General features: G+C 38.2%; 3 protein-coding genes across 3 annotated transcripts; 1 reads left to right on the top strand and 2 right to left on the bottom strand.

Annotated features, from left to right (window-relative positions):
• Nucleotides 1-1,022: 1,022 nt before the first annotated feature.
• Nucleotides 1,023-5,703, bottom strand: LOC107711241 (zinc-binding protein A33-like). Its single transcript, XM_016516190.1, has 6 exons — nt 5,308-5,703; nt 3,555-3,650; nt 3,227-3,457; nt 3,114-3,136; nt 2,911-3,029; nt 1,023-1,675 (listed from the first exon to the last, which is right to left on the bottom strand). The coding sequence occupies exons 1-6, from the start codon at nt 5,701-5,703 to the stop codon at nt 1,140-1,142; spliced, it is 1,401 nt and encodes a 466-aa protein (XP_016371676.1). The 3' UTR covers nt 1,023-1,139.
• A 4,686-nt stretch (nt 5,704-10,389) lies between these two features.
• On the top strand, nt 10,390-13,886 carry LOC107711242 (zinc finger protein 544-like). Its single transcript, XM_016516191.1, has 4 exons — nt 10,390-10,772; nt 10,876-11,003; nt 12,572-12,650; nt 12,758-13,886. Exons 1-4 carry the CDS (start codon nt 10,502-10,504, stop codon nt 13,618-13,620), a joined length of 1,341 nt encoding a protein of 446 aa, XP_016371677.1. The 5' UTR covers nt 10,390-10,501; the 3' UTR covers nt 13,621-13,886.
• Nucleotides 13,887-14,868: 982 nt separating this feature from the next.
• Nucleotides 14,869-16,304, bottom strand: LOC107711245 (zinc finger protein 177-like). Its single transcript, XM_016516194.1, has 3 exons — nt 16,173-16,304; nt 15,975-16,086; nt 14,869-15,906 (listed from the first exon to the last, which is right to left on the bottom strand). The coding sequence occupies exons 1-3, from the start codon at nt 16,251-16,253 to the stop codon at nt 15,362-15,364; spliced, it is 738 nt and encodes a 245-aa protein (XP_016371680.1). The 5' UTR covers nt 16,254-16,304; the 3' UTR covers nt 14,869-15,361.
• Between the last annotated feature and the right edge of the window lie 1,154 nt (nt 16,305-17,458).

A 17,458-nucleotide genomic window follows, 5' to 3' on the forward strand; every position in this document is an offset into this window, starting at 1 on the left:
CGCACACACACACACCTCTCTCTCTCTCGCTCGCTCGCGCGCACACACACACACACACACACTCTATGTCCTCTCTACACACACACACACACTCTCTCTCTCTCACTCTCACACACACGATGCGCAAAACTCCGAATTTGAACTGTCAATAGCAAATACTTAAACTAATATCAAAACAGTAGCTGATTCAGAAGTGCCAGATTGTCATAGCAAAGTCAGAATTACCTCCTCTCCTAGGTTCACGAAACGGTCGTCCGTAAAATGCATTGCTGTTCTGTTGTAAGTGATCTTAAAGATTCCTAAATGCATCTACTTCTGGAAGGCCAAATAAAGTGCTTTTGCTTTCGCCTAGAAACACACAGCGTCTCCCTGACATGGCTGCTTCAACACTAACTGCGGTTACTGAAACCACGCCTTCTTTCTTTGCGTGCACATTTGGGCGCATTATGCAAATATTTCCATATAGTGAGGTAGATATGTGGGGGCGTGTTAGAACGAGCCGTTTTAGGTAGGCGTGGCAGAGTCTTAACTTTGATAAAGAATATCTCTTTGGTTTCGAGACTTTAGTCTTTGCAACTTCCGGGATCTTATCTATGCACAATCAGCTTGTAACACTCCAAAGAGAAAGGAAAACTTGAAATCGCATCATATGACCCCTTTAATTTGTGCTCCAAAGATGAATGGAGGTCTTACATGTTTGGAACGACATGAGGGTGAGTAATTAATGACAGAATTTTCATTTTTGGGTGAACTATCCCTTTAAGAAGAATAGTGTAAGCAGCACTACACACCCAAATGAAAACAGCGGCATAACCGGTGTTTATCATAGCAAAGGCAACATATCGTATGAATTCTGTTTCATGCAGTTATATGTATGCGTCATACATATGCAGTTATATGAAATCTCTAGCATTAATTATGATCATGGCTTGTCTTGAAAAATGAAGTCACACTGTGCGCCAAATCTTCTGACATTGCCAGAAGTTTGTCGGAGGTAAAAAAAAAGTATAGGAATCTTTTAGGATTTTTAAAATTTGTCTCAGACGACCAAATCGTGGCCAAATTCGCACAGTGTGAGCTGGGCTTAACATGAGAGGTGAGACTTGAGGAAAGAAATGCTGAGAGGGACGTTCTTCACATCAGTCTGTCTTAATAGAGATCCACGCTGGCAACACTTTCAGTGGGTGCTCCTTACAGGCGCTGCAGAAGTATGGGAATGCTCTCGGAGTGATGATGTCCGTGAAGGTGAACAGAGGCGTTCTCTCCCGTGGGTCGTAGAAAGTCACCCTGGACCTGTTCATGTCCAATACGATCCTCACCACCTGCGGCTCCTTAGTCATAGTGAGAGGGGACCATGGGGCAGTACAGGCTTTATACTCTCCGTTTCGTAGCCTAATGGTCCAGAATCCCTCTGCAGGGGTCAACACGTGCTTTCCCTTCCGGCTGATGGATGTGCTTGCAACTCCAATGACCCAGTAGGTGTTGTTTTTGACCTCCACGTCCCAGCTGTGTCGCCCAGAGCTGAAGCCCTCGTAGCCCAGCACCTCTGCACCTATATCGAAGCGCTCAGGGTTTTCTGGGAGTTTAAAGGTCTGAGAGCAGCACTGTATTGTAGTCAGATCCTCTGACAGGAGGAAGCAGCTTGCCGCAGTGTTTGGATCAAGAGTCACTGGAGCTGCAGCAAAGGAATAGTTTGAAAGGCTAATTAAAATGCTAATTTTAATTAGCATTCTTCTTTAATTCTTTAATTAGCACTCTTTAATGGTCTCTTTAAAGCAACTGTGTGTACGTTTTGTTTGTTTGTTTTTTACCTTAAAATGTCAAGTTTCAAAATCATTTTATTGGTGCAATGACTTCTAATAAGGTGAATGGTTTCTGTTTTTTACATACTCCCAGAACAGAGCATGGAAGTTTGGTGAGCGGGTTCCAAGAGAAGGGCAGATTGCTTTACGGCACGTGAACGGTTATCCACTGTAATTGCAAACACTATCCACTGTTATTTGCCTCAATGAATTCCACTCACTTAACTGCAGGGGCTCCAAAGTCGCAAAAAATACACAAAACTACATGCAGTTGCTTTAAGTGTGAATATCGTGAGAAAATCTCCAGGTCTGCATTTCACAAAAGCATTGTAAGCTTAAGTGCATCGTAGACCCATTGAAACCAATGGAGCTATGATCATCTTAGGCTTACGATGCTTTTGGGAAACGCAGACCTGGAAATTTTCAACCAAAACACATACATAAATTATATTTTTTACATAAAAGTAAGATTCTTTCTTCAAATAATAGATATTTTTTGCATTATGACATTACTGACATCATTTTTATGACAATAAAACCACTTTCCGCCTCAAATTCTCATTACTGTGGTGCATTTTTTGAATTTAATGAAAAAAACAATTAAATTCAATACATATTACTACCATGAAAACATACTTTACAGTTTGTCTACTTTTGGTAACACTTTATTTTACAGTGTGCTTGTTACATGTACTTACTATATTAATAACAATAAATTATGCATAATTACACACAACTTAACCTTAAACCAAACCCTCATCCTAAACCTAACCATAAAGTAAATACATGTAGTTAATTCATTTTACTCAGTACTCACAAATGTATAATTACTTTGTAACAAGGGCACCGTAAATAAAATGTAACCATACTTTTATGAATGTATTTATTTTAGTATTTTTATTACAGTAATGTGAATGAGATTTTTCACATTATAATAGGCTACTGGCAATTTTGAATGTTTAGTCTTGGTAAAAATACAAAATAATTGTCTTTTTTCCTTTTTGGTTAAATTTGATCCAGACATTGCTTGATAGAGGTTTAAAATGGGCAAATAAATAAATGTAAAAATGTGGAAATGACTTGGTAGTTTGATCCTGAATATACTCACTATATTGAATGATTTCCATCATTCTTTCCCAGACTTTAAACTTTAATGAGCCTAGATGTTTGACTACATCAAGCAGTGAACCAGTTATCATCTCTGGATCCTGGGGAATACGCCAGGTTCTGTCAATACAGCAAAGAATACAGAGTTATTCTGGGACTAGGTCACAGAGCAAATGATACTTATTTAGATGGGGGGATGAGTACCTCTTTATGGTGTCTTTATAATTCTAGGTTAAATAAAAATAGAATCAGATTACTAAAAGTGCAACATGCGAATTGTAATTTGTGTTTTAAGTCATTCCTTTACGAATGTTCACCTTGAGGAATGGTATATCCTGAGATCTCATCTCCTGTTCAACAATTCTTATAGTGTTGCTAAGTGAAGTGATGTCATTCTCCAAATCTTCAATCTTATCGTTCATCATCTGCCTTTTCTGATCCTTCTCCTGCTTTAGCATGGAAAGCCTGGATGCCTCCTCGTCTCGCAGGAACTGGTGCAGTGTCTCAAACTCCTCTCGTATCTGCCTCTCTGTGTTCTCTGCCTGACTCTGTAATGAGAACGTTATCATTTACTTTTTCTCAAATGGAAAGTTAATTTTCTCATTCTATAATTGATTCAACAAAGCCAATTCAAAATGAAAATACCTTAATATGATCTATTGTTTGCTCACAAGTGCGTTTTGCTTTTCGAAAGAGCTTCAGTTTTTGCTGAAGTGGTTTCAAAGCATTTTTGAGTTCCTCCTGAATACAAATGATAACACAAACAAAGAGTTAGTAATTACTAGATGTGTCCGTAATGAAACACACCTGTTTAATTATTCATTTAGAGAGACCCAAACTTTTTTGAACTTTTCTGTTAACTATCTTTGGGACAAAAACAATGGCAAAATATGAAGGCACCAGCATCCATAAGAAGAATTGATGACTTAATTTTATTATGTTTATTTATTTTTTATTTATGTAATGTACATTAAGAACATTATTCTTTGAGTTACATTACCCTGGATTAACTCACGAAAGGCTAGTCAACGCTGCTGCAATGTAAATTAAATCTTTCGCTTTATATTTTATAGTTTTCTTGGAAAGGCATGGAAATGCAATAAGTTTTTATTTTTGCTTTTGGGAGAAATAGGAGTGCAAAAAATGTTCTAACTCTAGAGAAGTTCACCCTGCTATACACTCTTAAAAATAACGGTGCTTAAAAGGTTCTTCACAGAAGAACCATTTTTTGGTTCCACAAAGAACCATTCAGTCAAAGGTTCTTTAAAGAACCATCTCTTTCTTACCTTTTTATAATCTGAAGAACCTTCTTTCGCCACAAAGAACGTTTTGTGAAACAGAAAGGTTCTTCAGATGTTAAAGGTTCTTTATGGAACCATTTAGACAAAAAAAAGGTTCTTCTATGGCATCGTGAAGCACCTTTACTTTTAAGAGTGAAATTTATTGCAGTTTTCCAAACTTTGAATTGTGAAAAGGGTCCATCGAGGGAAAAAACCATTAGAATTAATAGTCCTGACCAAGGATGAATTATAGCCTGGACCAGTGGGATTAGAATTTAACATCCATGGAACCTCTCCACTAGGTTAAAGGTTCTTTATTAAAAGGTTCATCACACTAGAAAAAAAGGTTCTATTAAGAACTGTTCACTGAAAGGTTCTTTGGGAATCCAAAATGGTTCTTCTGTCATCACTGCGAAACCCCAATTTTGGAAACTTTATTTTTGAAAGTGTACAGTTGTTCAAACAACTGTGGGAAATAAATCCATCCATTTATTTTCCAAACTGCTTGTCCAGTGTAAGGCGGTGGAAGTGCTGGAGTCTATCCCAAAGTCTTGAGAACCACCTTGAATGGACTGCCAGTCCCTTCTAAGTACTAACCAAGCCAAACCTTGCTTAGCTTCTAAGACCAGGCCAATATCATGAGATAAAAATTCTTACATTTTAGTAAAACCAAGATATGATAATGTCTTGTTTCTCTTTTCAACTCCCTGGTTGAATGTGGATTGATAAGAGGGGGCCTCCTAATCCTAATCCGTCCTTGGTCTTGACGTCAAACGATTTTTAGATTCATTTGAGGAGATTTTTGTGTATACTTTCATGAACTCTAAACTAAGCTCTTAGGCATCTGGTTTCAGCCCAACCAGGAGGCCTCAAACCTAGCATACCGCTATTAATAGTCTGATAATGAACCCAGCCAAGAATCCATAACTAACCATTTCCGAGGACCTAAAGAGAAGGAACAGTTGTCCAAATGGTTATTCTCAAAAAAAAAGTTTTTGGTTTCCTTCTTGTCCTTGAATTGAAGGTACAATTGTTGAAACTATAGATTAGAATCAACATTGTATTTAAACAATGCCAAACATTGATGCAAGCGACCATGAATCTGTATGTAGACATACCTTGCAGTCATGTGAAGCTTCATTTAAGGGATATAACCTGTGCCCCTTGTGGTTGGCATTGGCAGATGATTTGCATTTGCTACAAGTGGGTTCCAGGTCCTCCAAACAAAAGAGCGTCAAGGTCTCACCATGCTCCTTGCACGCAAGAGGGTCATTTTTGCAGTGCTCCAGAAAGCCCTCGCAGGTCTTTTCAAGCGTGGTGTTGACTATGAGCTCCCCCATAGATGATGGCTGACAGCAAAGGGGGCATTCGCAAGATCCTCCACCATTCCACAGGCTCTCCAGACAGAGTTTACAGAAGCGATGTCTGCAAAACAGCACTACGGGCATTTGTAGGATGTTTCCACAGATGGGGCATGACAGGTCTTCTGCGAGATGTGACTGCTTGGAGGCCATTGCTCCTTTGAGCCCTTCATTGCCCAGTTGGGTCACAAGGGGATACTATGCCCTCCCTCTAACTTAAGATTACCCTTGGGAGATCTGTCTTCTGATTGGCTGCAGTATTTACTCAGAGTATATATACATTACTGAGCAAGGTACAGGCCGACACATGATATCTTCTGATGAATGCCTAAACATATTATTTCTGCATATTATGTAACATCAAGCTCCTGGAAAGTGATTTGACCCCGGCACTGACGTAAGAGGAAATATGTCAAGATTTTCTTTGGAGAAGATAATGTATGCCACCTCATAAGAATAATTAAAAGGCAGGATAAATAAACAGAAAACTGGCAAGAACAGTGGTGTGGAAAAAGTGTTTGCCCCCTCCTGATTTTCAGTGTTACACTGAATATCATCCGAATTTTATCCAAAACATTTCCATGAATCTTCATAACACCACAATAAGTTAAATCTTTCATGCATTCATTAAAGATGGTTATAAAACATTCAGCGCTATTTGCAGTTAATGCATGCTAATGGAGGTGTAACCAGTATCTGGTTGCTCCCCCATTAGCAGCAATAACTGCAACCAAATGTTTCCTGTAGTTATTTATATGGAGGAATTTTGGCCCACTCCTGCTTGCAGAACTGCTTCAGCCAGGGCCGTCGCTAGTGGGGTGAAAGGTGGTGACGATTTATAGCCCGGCGATTTCAACGGACTGCTGGAGGCCAGCATAAAAAGACGGCCTGCGCGTCGTCATGAAAGCTTATCAATTGCACGTGTTTTAAGCCTTGCCAATTTAAACATTCAAAACATTTTAAAGCATTCAAACACAAGATGCGGAAAAACTCAACTGAGTGTTCGTGTGCCGAGTTGCGAGTTAAACACCGAACCGAGCTCTTCTTCGCTTCCTCCCGTGCCTGAACGAACAAACACCCTTACAAAAAAATCCTGCAGGCATTCCTGAAGGAAAAATCACCTGCAAGGTCCTGTAGGATCCCACAGGATTTTCGTGATCATTTTCCTGTGGGACTCCTGCAGGAATCCCACAGGAATGCTACAGAAATCCTACAGGCTTCAGCCCAGTGACATTTGTAGGCATTGACGCGTGAACGCTGCGCTTTAGATCCTGCCACTTCAACCACACTTTGTTGGGGTTTCATTCTGGAATGTGACTAGACCATTTCAGAAGTTTAGCTTTCTTTAGGGATCATTGTTTTGGAGCATATCCCAGTCAGGCCTCACCTTAAATTTAAAAACAGGCGTCTTTACATTCTCCTCAATAATTTTCTGGTACAGAGCAGAATTTATAATTCTTTCAATGATACCAAGATGTCCAGATACTGATACAGCTAAACATTCCCAAACTATAGCATCACCAGTTATTTTTATGAAATGCAGGCAAGAAAGGCTTGAAGATCTTTAGAAGTTGCTCTAGGGTTCTTGGTGACTCCCAGAATAATTTTGTGCCTTGCTCTTGGACAATTTTTGGCAAAACACCCACTCCTTGGAAGATAAGCTATTAACTAACAGCTTAACTATTAAAGATTAACTATTTATAAAAGATTAACTATTCCAAACTGTATACAATTTGATAATATGATTCTGATTATGTTTCAGTGGAGGCTAAACAATGTGCGAGACTTCCGATTCATTATGCTCTATAAGTAAATGGAGGAATAAACCTATTTTAAAACAAAGAATGCCAAAGTGCAGTAAACTGTAAATGTATTTGAGCTACAAGCCAATAAGTTTATAATTACGAGAATACATTCAAATAATGAGATAAGTAATAGCAGTTTGTAATGTCAAGCAGCATAACAGACTGTTTTTGTACCACTAAAATAACCTGAAGCAAATGACACCTGAAACCTGGCACATTCAAGTTATAAATATATGTGCCTGTTCTTACATTCAAAACAAGGTGAATAATCTATAATTAAATCTGACCACTTACAATGTTAATGTGTCCAAACTCAGAAATTCAGACAAGGGGCAAAAACTTTTTCACAGAACTGTGAAACTGTTTATAGAATATACTGTATATATATAAAGAAAGTCTTGTAAGACTGTAACAAGATTGCCGGTCGTTGTTGACATACTGAGTGAAAAGGACTGGACCTAAATTTATTTTGCTAAGTAAAACGTAAGTTAGATTACACAAGATAGTGATACAATATACAAGATAAGATTTACTGATTATTTTCATGCATCGATAAGCTTGTGCAATCTGATGCAGTCTTTATTATATCTTTATCATTGAGCTGTGCTGTATTTAATACCTTCAGTCTTTGCTCCCTGAACTTTCTGAGATGGGATCCAGAGGCCTCTTTTCTGCAGAAAGGACATTGCGTCTCCCAAAACTGCTGACAGCAAATTTCACAGAAGCTGCACCCACAAGAAACACAGCACAGGACCACTGGAACACTGAACACTTCCCCACACACCGAACAAGAATGGTCTTCCTCTAAGAGCGGCGAATCATCCTCCATTATCTCTGATGATATGAGCTGAAGAGATATACTGCGTCTTCGGTCCTAAGTGTTATAGATAAAAATACCACCGCTCCCTATGTGCCTTTTCATACTCCAGACGCTTGACCTTTAGACGTGATGTCTGGACGTAAATGCTCACAGACAGATATTGAGATCTGAGGTGAAGACAGCATTTGTTCCTATTAATCATTTCCATTAGCTGGATAATGATGTGCTTTGGGATTTGCCGTAGTACAGTACACAAAATTATCATTGTTGTATGAATTCTGAAAATGATGCGGAATGCAGTGAATTTCCATCACACCTCAGTGTTTCTTCAGAGGATACGCTCTGATTTTTTTGGCTCCCTAATTTGAGGCAATGCCCACATTCAGGGGTCCCCAGTGCAGAAGACAGACAGCTTCTTGTCATGCTGCTCACAAATTCTTTACTGTGAAAAGAGGACAGCCTTTAGCGCTTTGTGTGCCTCTCAGACCTGTGAATGACTATAAAAGCCACGTCCACATGGGAGGCACTAGGACTTTGAAAACCTCTCTGCAGACTCATCATCTAGGAAAGGGGTTTCAGCCTCCATTTCTTTAAGGTCTGAACACTTTAATGTGTCCCTATAGACCAGTTCAGAGGAGACGTCACAGTTACGTCATTTGCAGCTGCGCATGCATAGTGGTTGCAGAAAAACACTGGGAACAAGTGGAGGTAAATGGGTAAAATCCATGGAATAAAAGAAAAAAATATTTTTGTGCCTTTTGATGTCAAGATCGGAATGCAAATAATGTTTATAGAATACTGTCGTCAAAGACGCCATTTGAAGCTAAACGCAGGCGTTTAAATGGACATACTATGGATGAAAACTGCTATGATTACTCTTTTAAAGCATAAATTTGATTTAAATAATAGGTCTACATAATATTCACATATGCTGTTCATAGGGGACGTATTGTATTAGCCCTACAGTTACAGCACGAAATATTATTTAAACCTTACTATTAACATTTTTACATAACATTTGTTTATTTTATCTCACAATTCTGACTCTTTTTTTTTTAATCGCAAATGCAAGTTTATATCTCCTAATTTGGACTTTATAACTCGATTTAACAATAACAATCCCAGGTCTCCCCTACTGTGAAATGTTCTTGTAAAACATGCTTTTTATTTGTCGGTTCACTTCTGTTAACTAAATGAAATCAGCAGTGGGGGGTTCAGAGCCTTGCTCAAGGGCACCTCGGTCGTGAGTATTGAAGGTGGAAGAGAGCACTGTTCATTCACTCCCCCCACCTACAATCCCTGCTGGTACTGAAATTGAATAGCCCTGATAGAGGACAGAGTCTCTTATTAGCACACAGCCAGTACAAAGATAGAGGAGAGCTTCAGATGATGAGTTAATTCAGCTGGGTTAAATAAGAGAGACATCTGAATTGAGCAGTGCTGGGGGGCTCCAGGAACAAAGCTTTGAAATCTATTGCTATTATACTGTCACCCAGTGGTCATATTGCTGAGTCCCTAAAATTATGTAGCCTACACTTTTTTGTGATAACTAAAAATGTGTAGTTAATTCTAGCCAAACATATATTTTGCTTTCGATTCTTTTTTCATTCAACCATCAAACGTGTGAAGATTAAACTGTTAAAAACCAAATGCTGATGACGCTCTCCTGCCATATTTGCATTTTTATTTTTATTAGCCTAACTGATAAAATGTGATTCTTTTTTCCCTGGATGATATTTCTTTATTTTTCTGAACAGTAACCACGGTTTGGTTTTGTTTTGTTTGGTTTTTTTGCATTGCAATTTTTTTATTCACAATAACATTTCTCAAATCTTTGCCTAGATCTGATGTCTTTCTTGCTGAAAATCTCTTAAAATCATAAATAATAGTAGGAATAACAAACTTTTTAAGGACTGTGTAAAAGGACTTCTTTGTAATAGGCTAAATAATAAATGTGGGTACTTTTTTTATTAACGTTTGTTTGTCTAACGTTAGACAAAATCCAGGAAATAATGCATCATCCTGATGTACATATTTTTTAGACTGATTTGAAATATGCTCTTAACTATATCTGTTCGGGACACACCAAAGCTGATAGTATGAGAATTTGAGTTCAGGAGAAAATCTATCACAAACCGGAAGCTAACGATATTCTGCGCCAAAATAAAAGCCGAGGACTTCTTTCGTACACTTTATTTCCGGTTTTTGCACAGTACCAAGTTGCAGAATTTGGAATTATTTTTTCGGTGACTGACCTTACGGGGGTTTTTTTTAGCCAGTGTTTCTTTTTCTTGCATGCTAACAAAAAAATCGCGAGTCTTAAAAGATGTCCAAATCTCTATCATTTCGGTTGCAAGTCAGCTCCATAATGGAGATAATGACCAAAACGGCAATAGAAGAAATATGTAAAATTGTAGACAGCGATTTTGCGTTTTTACGACAAGAACTGTCTCGTGTCATGGGTGAAAATACAGTTCTTAAAAACAAAATGCTCTGTCTCGGGAGCGAAAGGCATGAAGAAAGCACACGCATCACAAAGGAAGAAGCGCGCGCTGGCTCCAAAATATATCGCTCTATTTGTGTTCAAACCGAAGACGGTAAACCTTTACTCAATAGTTTTGTTTGAAGATGTTCGCCGGACAATTTTTTCCATGTGCGCTACTATGATTGTAATGTATATGCATATTTTACTGCTTACAGGAGCGCAGCCCTCTATCAAAGGGATATTTGGAAAGGAGTGGTGTTCCAGTTTGTGGGATCGAAGGAACGAGTCCAGAGAAGATGAGCAGGCGATCGATGTCGACCTGTACAGTGTGTCGCCTCATAAGGTCCCCTTAATTCCCTTTGAGTAGTTCACCCCAAAATGAAACTTATGTTTTAGAAGCTGTCCGTTAGCAAGCTGAATCTATGAGTTTAAAATAATGCCCAAAAGATTTCCATGCTCACAGTAAGAAGTGTAAATCAGACTGCATGCGTTGTACACTGCATGTGTAAAGGAGTAAAATAAAGTATTAAATGCAAGAATTGCCGTTGTGTTTTAAAGCAGATTCTCAGTCACTTTCAAAGGGTGCATTAAATAAGACACTGGAATTATAAACAGCGTAACAACCTATCAAAATGCACATTTTTACTGCAACCTTTGGTTACACTTTATTTTAAGGTGTCATTGTTACAGTGTAATTATACATTAAGTACTGAGTAATATTAATTAACTACATGTACTTATTATATCCGGTTAGGATTAGGGTTTGGCTTAGAGTTACCTGCATGTAATTATGCATAATTTATTGTTATTATAATAGTAAGTACACGTAACGTGTAACAAGGACACCTTAAAATAAAGTGTTACCCAACTTTTTTTAATGGTTCCATGAATTTGACATATGGAATGACCATCAAAAGTGAGCTGTCCTACTGCACCATCTGCCCAATTTGAATTATCGTTTTAAAGTCATTTTTAGGGGGGTGTTTAATTTGACAATGGGAGATGATACATAATGCAATGAATGTTGACAGCATTTAAACATTTAGTACTGTACTGTTTTATTTTTTATGGACCCATGAACTTAATGTGTGTGGCACATTACATTAGCTTTGTCTAGATCAGTGGTTTCCAAACATGTCCTGGAGGCCCTCCACCACTCCCATATTGGAAACACCCAATATGGCATTTGCATTCAGGTCCTCCTGGGAAGTTTGTATTTACAAGTTGGGAAGTTGTAATTACAAAGTTGTTCGTTCAAGTGACTTTGGTTGAAGCAAGATGCCAGTGTACCATTTCTACATACAATTCAGCAAGATTTTTGACTTTGAACCTGACTTGACTTTGATCTCGCAGTCTCTAATAATGATGATTTGAATCAGGTGTGGAGACATTCAAAATGTGCACAGTAGGGGCTATAGGACCGATTTGGGAAGCATTGGTCTAGATCAGGGGTTCCAACCACATTCCTGATGCGGCGATTCATTCAGCATATGACTCTCACAGTGCATTATGGGTATTCTCTAGCCACAGACGTGTGCAGTGTAAATACGGGGTTAGGGGGCTCCAGAAATGTGGTTGAGAACCCCAGGTCTAGATCAGCGATTCCCAATCCTGGTCCTAAAGAACTTCCAACACTGTACATTTTTTGATGTCTCTCTTGTCTAACACACATATTTGAGGTTTTGGAGTCTTTAGTAATGAGCTGATGAACTGAATCAGGTGTGATTGATTAGGGAGACATCTAAAATGTGCAGTGTTGGGGGTTCCTCAGGACCAGGATTGCAAATCACCGGTCTAGATCGTTTTGAAGGTTGTTAAATATGACTCTGGACTTGTAGAAGTTATTTCTACAAATGAAATCGAAAAACAAAATGTCGTTTTTACATGATCTGTTCATTTTGCCTCATGCAGCACAAAGAACAAGAGCACTCCAACCTGGTCATAATCAAAGAAGAGTGTTTTGAAGTGGACACTTATCCCAGTCATACGGGTAATTGTTCAAAACTTCTAGCAGATCTTTAATTCGTCTAGTTTAATTATTTTGGAGCATGCTTAAAAGAATGATTTGATTTGAACTATTTTAAATACTCCCGACAGGGAAAACACCCCCAGCTTCAAGAGGACAGCCAACATCTTCTGTATATGAGCCACTGGCAGACTCCAAAAGTTTTGATAGCCATTTTGTGTCTGGTGAATTTTCAGAGCTATCGGAAATACAAAACACCTCCTCTGATTCATCAGACAAACACTCTAGGAAAAACTCTATTGATGATGCTGTCGACCAGTTAATAGCACCAATAGAGGATCCATTGGAATTTGATGGTCACTCTATACTCAACCAATTTTCAGTAGAGCACAATGGTGAGTTTTCCTCTGAGGCTCAGGAGGATGAAGAAGCACAGGAAATGCACGAGGATGCCGCAACCACGACAGAACATTGCCAAAAGAGAGTCAAGGTACAGAAACCGCCAAACAACTTCAGTTGCTATGACAACGGGAAGGCGTTTCTTCGGCAAAACGCTGCCAAAAAGCGTCTCAGAAAACATCGATTTTCAAAGTTGAAACCAAACGAAAAGTTCCGTTGTGAGGTCTGCGGGAGATGTTTCCATTCAAACACCAACCTCTCAGTTCACTATTTGGTCCACACAGGGGAACGACCCAATAAATGCAGTTTTTGTGGAAAAGGCTTCTCCCAGAAAGGAAATTTACAAGCTCATGAACGCATCCACAGAGGAGAGAGACCTTTTAGTTGTGCCACCTGCGGAAGGAGTTTCACCCAGAAAGTTAGCCTGTGTAATCACGAACGTATCCACAGAGGAGAACGACCTTATACTTGTATAACCTGCGGAAAGGGTTTCACCCAGCAAGTCACCCTCAAACAACACCTCATTGTCCATGACAGAACGGCTAAACCAGTCAGGAGGAAACCAAGGAAAAATCACCGTGTAGTTGATTTGTAGCACACATTTTTGTTATTTCTCAATTTGAGATTGCAGTAGCTGTTTAAAGGGAAATACGAACAGTGGAAATGTGAGGTTGCAGCACCTTGAAAAGAACGTCTCTGTGTGTAATACTGTAGATCGTAGCAGAAATATATAGTCAGGTATGGCTGTGTATTACTCAGTAATGTAGTTGCTGTCCCACCAACTAATTTGTTTCTTCTGTTAAACCACAGCCTTTAATGGTGGTCATTGACATCTGGAGCCCGTTCTTCGTACCTCGCTTAATACATCTGAGATGATTTGAAAGATGCCAGATCTTCTAATCGTGATAACTGATCTCTGGCTCATTTGGTTCTTCAAACGAATTTGATCAGTAGGGTACTCTTCTAATAAAGTAGCAGTGGCTGGGACAGATTTTAAGTATCAGTTCTGCTTACAAAGATGCGATCTAATCCTGTTTACATGAAATAAGCCTGCTCCCGAGCAGGTTTAAGTTTACGGACCTGTTGCTATGACAGCAAGTCCGGGATGAGCTTCGAAGAACCAAACAATCCAAGATCAGGCGAAATCGTCAACAATCAAATCCAGCTAAATGAGTTAGCGACGTATGAAGAACGGACCCCTGGGCTAAACTTTTAAATGTTTTGAAACAAGTCTCTTCTGCTCACCAAGGCTGCATAAATTTGATGAAAACTACAGTAATATTGTGAAATATTATTACAATTAACAATATCTGTTTTCTATTTCCATATATTAAAAAATGTAATTTATTTCTGTGATGGCAAAGATGAATTTTCAGTCTTCAGTGTCACATGATCCTTCTGAAATCATTCTAATATGCTGAACTTTTTATTCTTTGAAGAATACTAAAAGAAAATCATGTTTTTATAAAAATGTAACGCAGTAAAAACTTTTCAACACTGGCAGTAATAACAAACGTTTCTTGAGCAGTAAATCAGCATATTAGATTGATTTCTGAAGAATCATGTGACACTGAAGACTGAAGTAATGATGCTGAAAATTTAGCTTTGCATCACAGGAATAAAATAGAAAAGAGTTATTTTAAATTGTAATAATATTTCAGAATATTGCTGTTTTTTTGATCAAATAAATGCAAAACAAAATATTCCAAACTTTTGAATGGATGTAGTCTTGGATATATCTGGATAGAACTTTTGAATATATATAGTCTAGATATAAAACACCACCAGAGGTGAACACATCACTAATTAAGGTTTTACGCTAAAGATTTACGGTCTGTTTTTTAAAACATTATCATAATGTTATATCAGTTTTGGGCCATTAGTGTAAAGCGACAAGTAACACTACTTGATCTTTACGGAAGCTGTAATTTCAGTAGTATGTAGTTTGTACAATGCTTCTATAGAGGTTTGAGTTCAGATGTCAACTAGATTGCATGTGTAAGCAAACAGCAATTACTATGTGTATTTTCAGCCATGCTGAATAAAAAGTGGTTTGCATGATTTTACTCACTTTATGTCAAGTTTATTAAAGCGTGTTTGTTTATCCCTCTGTTCAAATGAATATACACATCGAGATGGTCCTAAATGAAGGTGAACTCAATGCACAGATGACTCTGTATAACACGTTTCATTTACAGGACTTACATTTCTGTGAACAAACATGGACATACTTGCAATTTTTAAGGGTTCATATTGCACAGTAATGCACACTCTGCTGTAACAGCAACTTTGATACAGATAAAATTCAGTAATGGTTCACTTCAGTATGTACTAGTCTAACCGAAGCACTGGTGTGTATTGAAACCTTGTTTGTACGCGTAGCTTTTACCACACTCTGAGCAGCTATATGGCTTTTCTCCGGTGTGGCTTCGGAGGTGTACGTTTAGAGAGCTCTTCTGAGCAAAGCTCTTTCCACACTCCATGCACGAGTACGGCCTCTCACCAGAATGAGTGCGCTGGTGTATTCGGAGGTACGTTTTTTGAGCAAATCTTTTACCACAAACTGTACAGACGAAAGGTTTTTCTCCGGAGTGCGTTCGCATGTGTGCTTTCAGGTAGGTTAGTTTGTTGAAGATTCTTCGACAGAATACACACTCAAACCTTTTCTCTTCTGGAGTGCTTGTGTGGTTGTGTGTACTATGGAAAGTTTGCTGCTCTGTTGTACTGTCTCCATGTGTAGAGATCGTTCCATCAAGAGCTTGTTCTTCAGCTGGTGTCTGGTGCACGTTCGATTGGACTTGGTCATCTGAAGGTACCGTGTATGTGATAAAATCTTCAGCGCTTTGGGCGACACATCTCTCATCACTGGTCATTGCAGGTCCTGCAATTCAACAAATTAATATAATAAAGAGTTAATAGCAACTGTTATAAAGTTCTCCCTCCACAAACCTCTCAAACTGGTACTTTCATCTTCCTCAGGGTTATTTTTCCCAGAGCAGTCTTCAAATGTCTCCTCCTTGATCATGATCATATCTGGTTCTTCATCCAGCAGATCTACTGGCTGAAGGACAGAAAGTAAAAGAGAGAACTAGTTAACTGTATTCTGACACTGATTGATGTATATCAACAGCAGGATGTGAGACCAACCTCTTCTGCGATGACTGGAGAGTCCAGATGTGTGTCCTCCTGCTCACCAACATGTGACTCCTCGTGTCTCCAGAGGTTCATGCACCATTCCTTACCAAAGACATTGTCAATTGCAGGACGACGTCCGGCTTCTGTAAGACATGCCTTGTTTTTGGTTCCGTCATAATGCAAAAACACAAGAAAGACATACAATGTGTAATAAAATAAATTTTGTTGACCTTGTATATACATCACTATCAACACTTCTGCCTGTAACTTTCTAGTAATCCTGCAGACTTTGATTAGCTTGTTCAGGTGTGTTTGATCAGGGTTGGTGCTAAACTCTGCAGAAAAGTGGACCTCGAGGGCCATAGTTGAGATTGGACGCTACAAAAGGGTTACAGTTGTTAGGTTTTTAGGGTAACTTGTGCAGGGTTATTATCCTCCTGAGAACCAGAAAAAAACCTTTGTGAATTTAGAATTGTTCATGTCATTACATTGTTTAGACTTAGAGCATAAGGGGGAAAAAAATAACATTTTTGAAAAATGATATTTTATTCATGTTATGCTATGTCTTCTGTAGAGAACACCGGTACTCAGTTTTTCTAAAAAGTAAAATGACATGAATAAACATAAAAAGGCAAAAACAATGGGATTTAAAAAAAATAACCAATCAATTTTTAGGTTTCAGGTTTTTTTATAACAAACTTTGTACAAGGATGATTCTCAACTATGTTCTAAAAGATATAGCCTAACAAAATTATTTGATATACCGTTTTGCTTTATGCAATATGTCTGTAAAATATCCATAAACTGGTTTTCCCATTAAACTCAATGTTATCTATACACTGTATCTAATTTGCATAGTATTGTGCTGTTGGGACAGCATATTGAAAAAAAGAAGCGTAATAATGTGAGTAATAATTGGCCAGATTTTTCATAATAATATCTAATATTTCATAAGAACGTTGATATATAATTTATTTTCCTATTCAATTGTTTTGTTTCCCAAAATGTGTAATAAACATGCTTTTAGTCCTGGTGTCCTCTACAGTGGACATGTATGAAATGATGTCCTGTTTCATAAGAGGAAGTCATATTTTGATTTGAAACCCCATAACATTTTCCTGAGATGTTGGTTTATGACAAACCATTTGAAAATAAATCAGATTTTAAATGATAATTACAAAATATTATCATATTTCCAAACAGATGTACAATTTTATCACTAAATTAATGTCAGCCATTTTTAAAAACCAAGAAGAGGGAGTGGCCATGGTGAAACATCCAATCATTTGGTATCTCTG

This window comes from Sinocyclocheilus rhinocerous, unplaced genomic scaffold (genome assembly GCF_001515625.1).
Source record: "Sinocyclocheilus rhinocerous isolate Xijiao unplaced genomic scaffold, SAMN03320098_v1.1 scaffold115, whole genome shotgun sequence".
In the NCBI taxonomy this organism is placed as follows: domain Eukaryota; kingdom Metazoa; phylum Chordata; class Actinopteri; order Cypriniformes; family Cyprinidae; genus Sinocyclocheilus; species Sinocyclocheilus rhinocerous.

Coding starts and splice junctions, on each gene's coding strand:
- LOC107711241 (XM_016516190.1), bottom strand. CDS start 5,703: ATGGCCTCCAAGCAGTCACATCTCGCAGAAGACCTGTCATGCCCCATC. Junction 3,458..3,554: donor AAACAATAGATCATATTAAG/GTATTTTCATTT, acceptor TTCTCATTACAG/AGTCAGGCAGAGAACACAGA. Junction 3,030..3,113: donor TATAAAGACACCATAAAGAG/GTACTCATCCCC, acceptor CTGTATTGACAG/AACCTGGCGTATTCCCCAGG.
- LOC107711242 (XM_016516191.1), top strand. CDS start 10,502: ATGTCCAAATCTCTATCATTTCGGTTGCAAGTCAGCTCCATAATGGAG. Junction 10,773..10,875: donor TTGTGTTCAAACCGAAGACG/GTAAACCTTTAC, acceptor TACTGCTTACAG/GAGCGCAGCCCTCTATCAAA. Junction 12,651..12,757: donor CACTTATCCCAGTCATACGG/GTAATTGTTCAA, acceptor TACTCCCGACAG/GGAAAACACCCCCAGCTTCA.
- LOC107711245 (XM_016516194.1), bottom strand. CDS start 16,253: ATGAACCTCTGGAGACACGAGGAGTCACATGTTGGTGAGCAGGAGGAC. Junction 16,087..16,172: donor CTCCAGTCATCGCAGAAGAG/GTTGGTCTCACA, acceptor TCTGTCCTTCAG/CCAGTAGATCTGCTGGATGA. Junction 15,907..15,974: donor TGAAAGTACCAGTTTGAGAG/GTTTGTGGAGGG, acceptor GTTGAATTGCAG/GACCTGCAATGACCAGTGAT.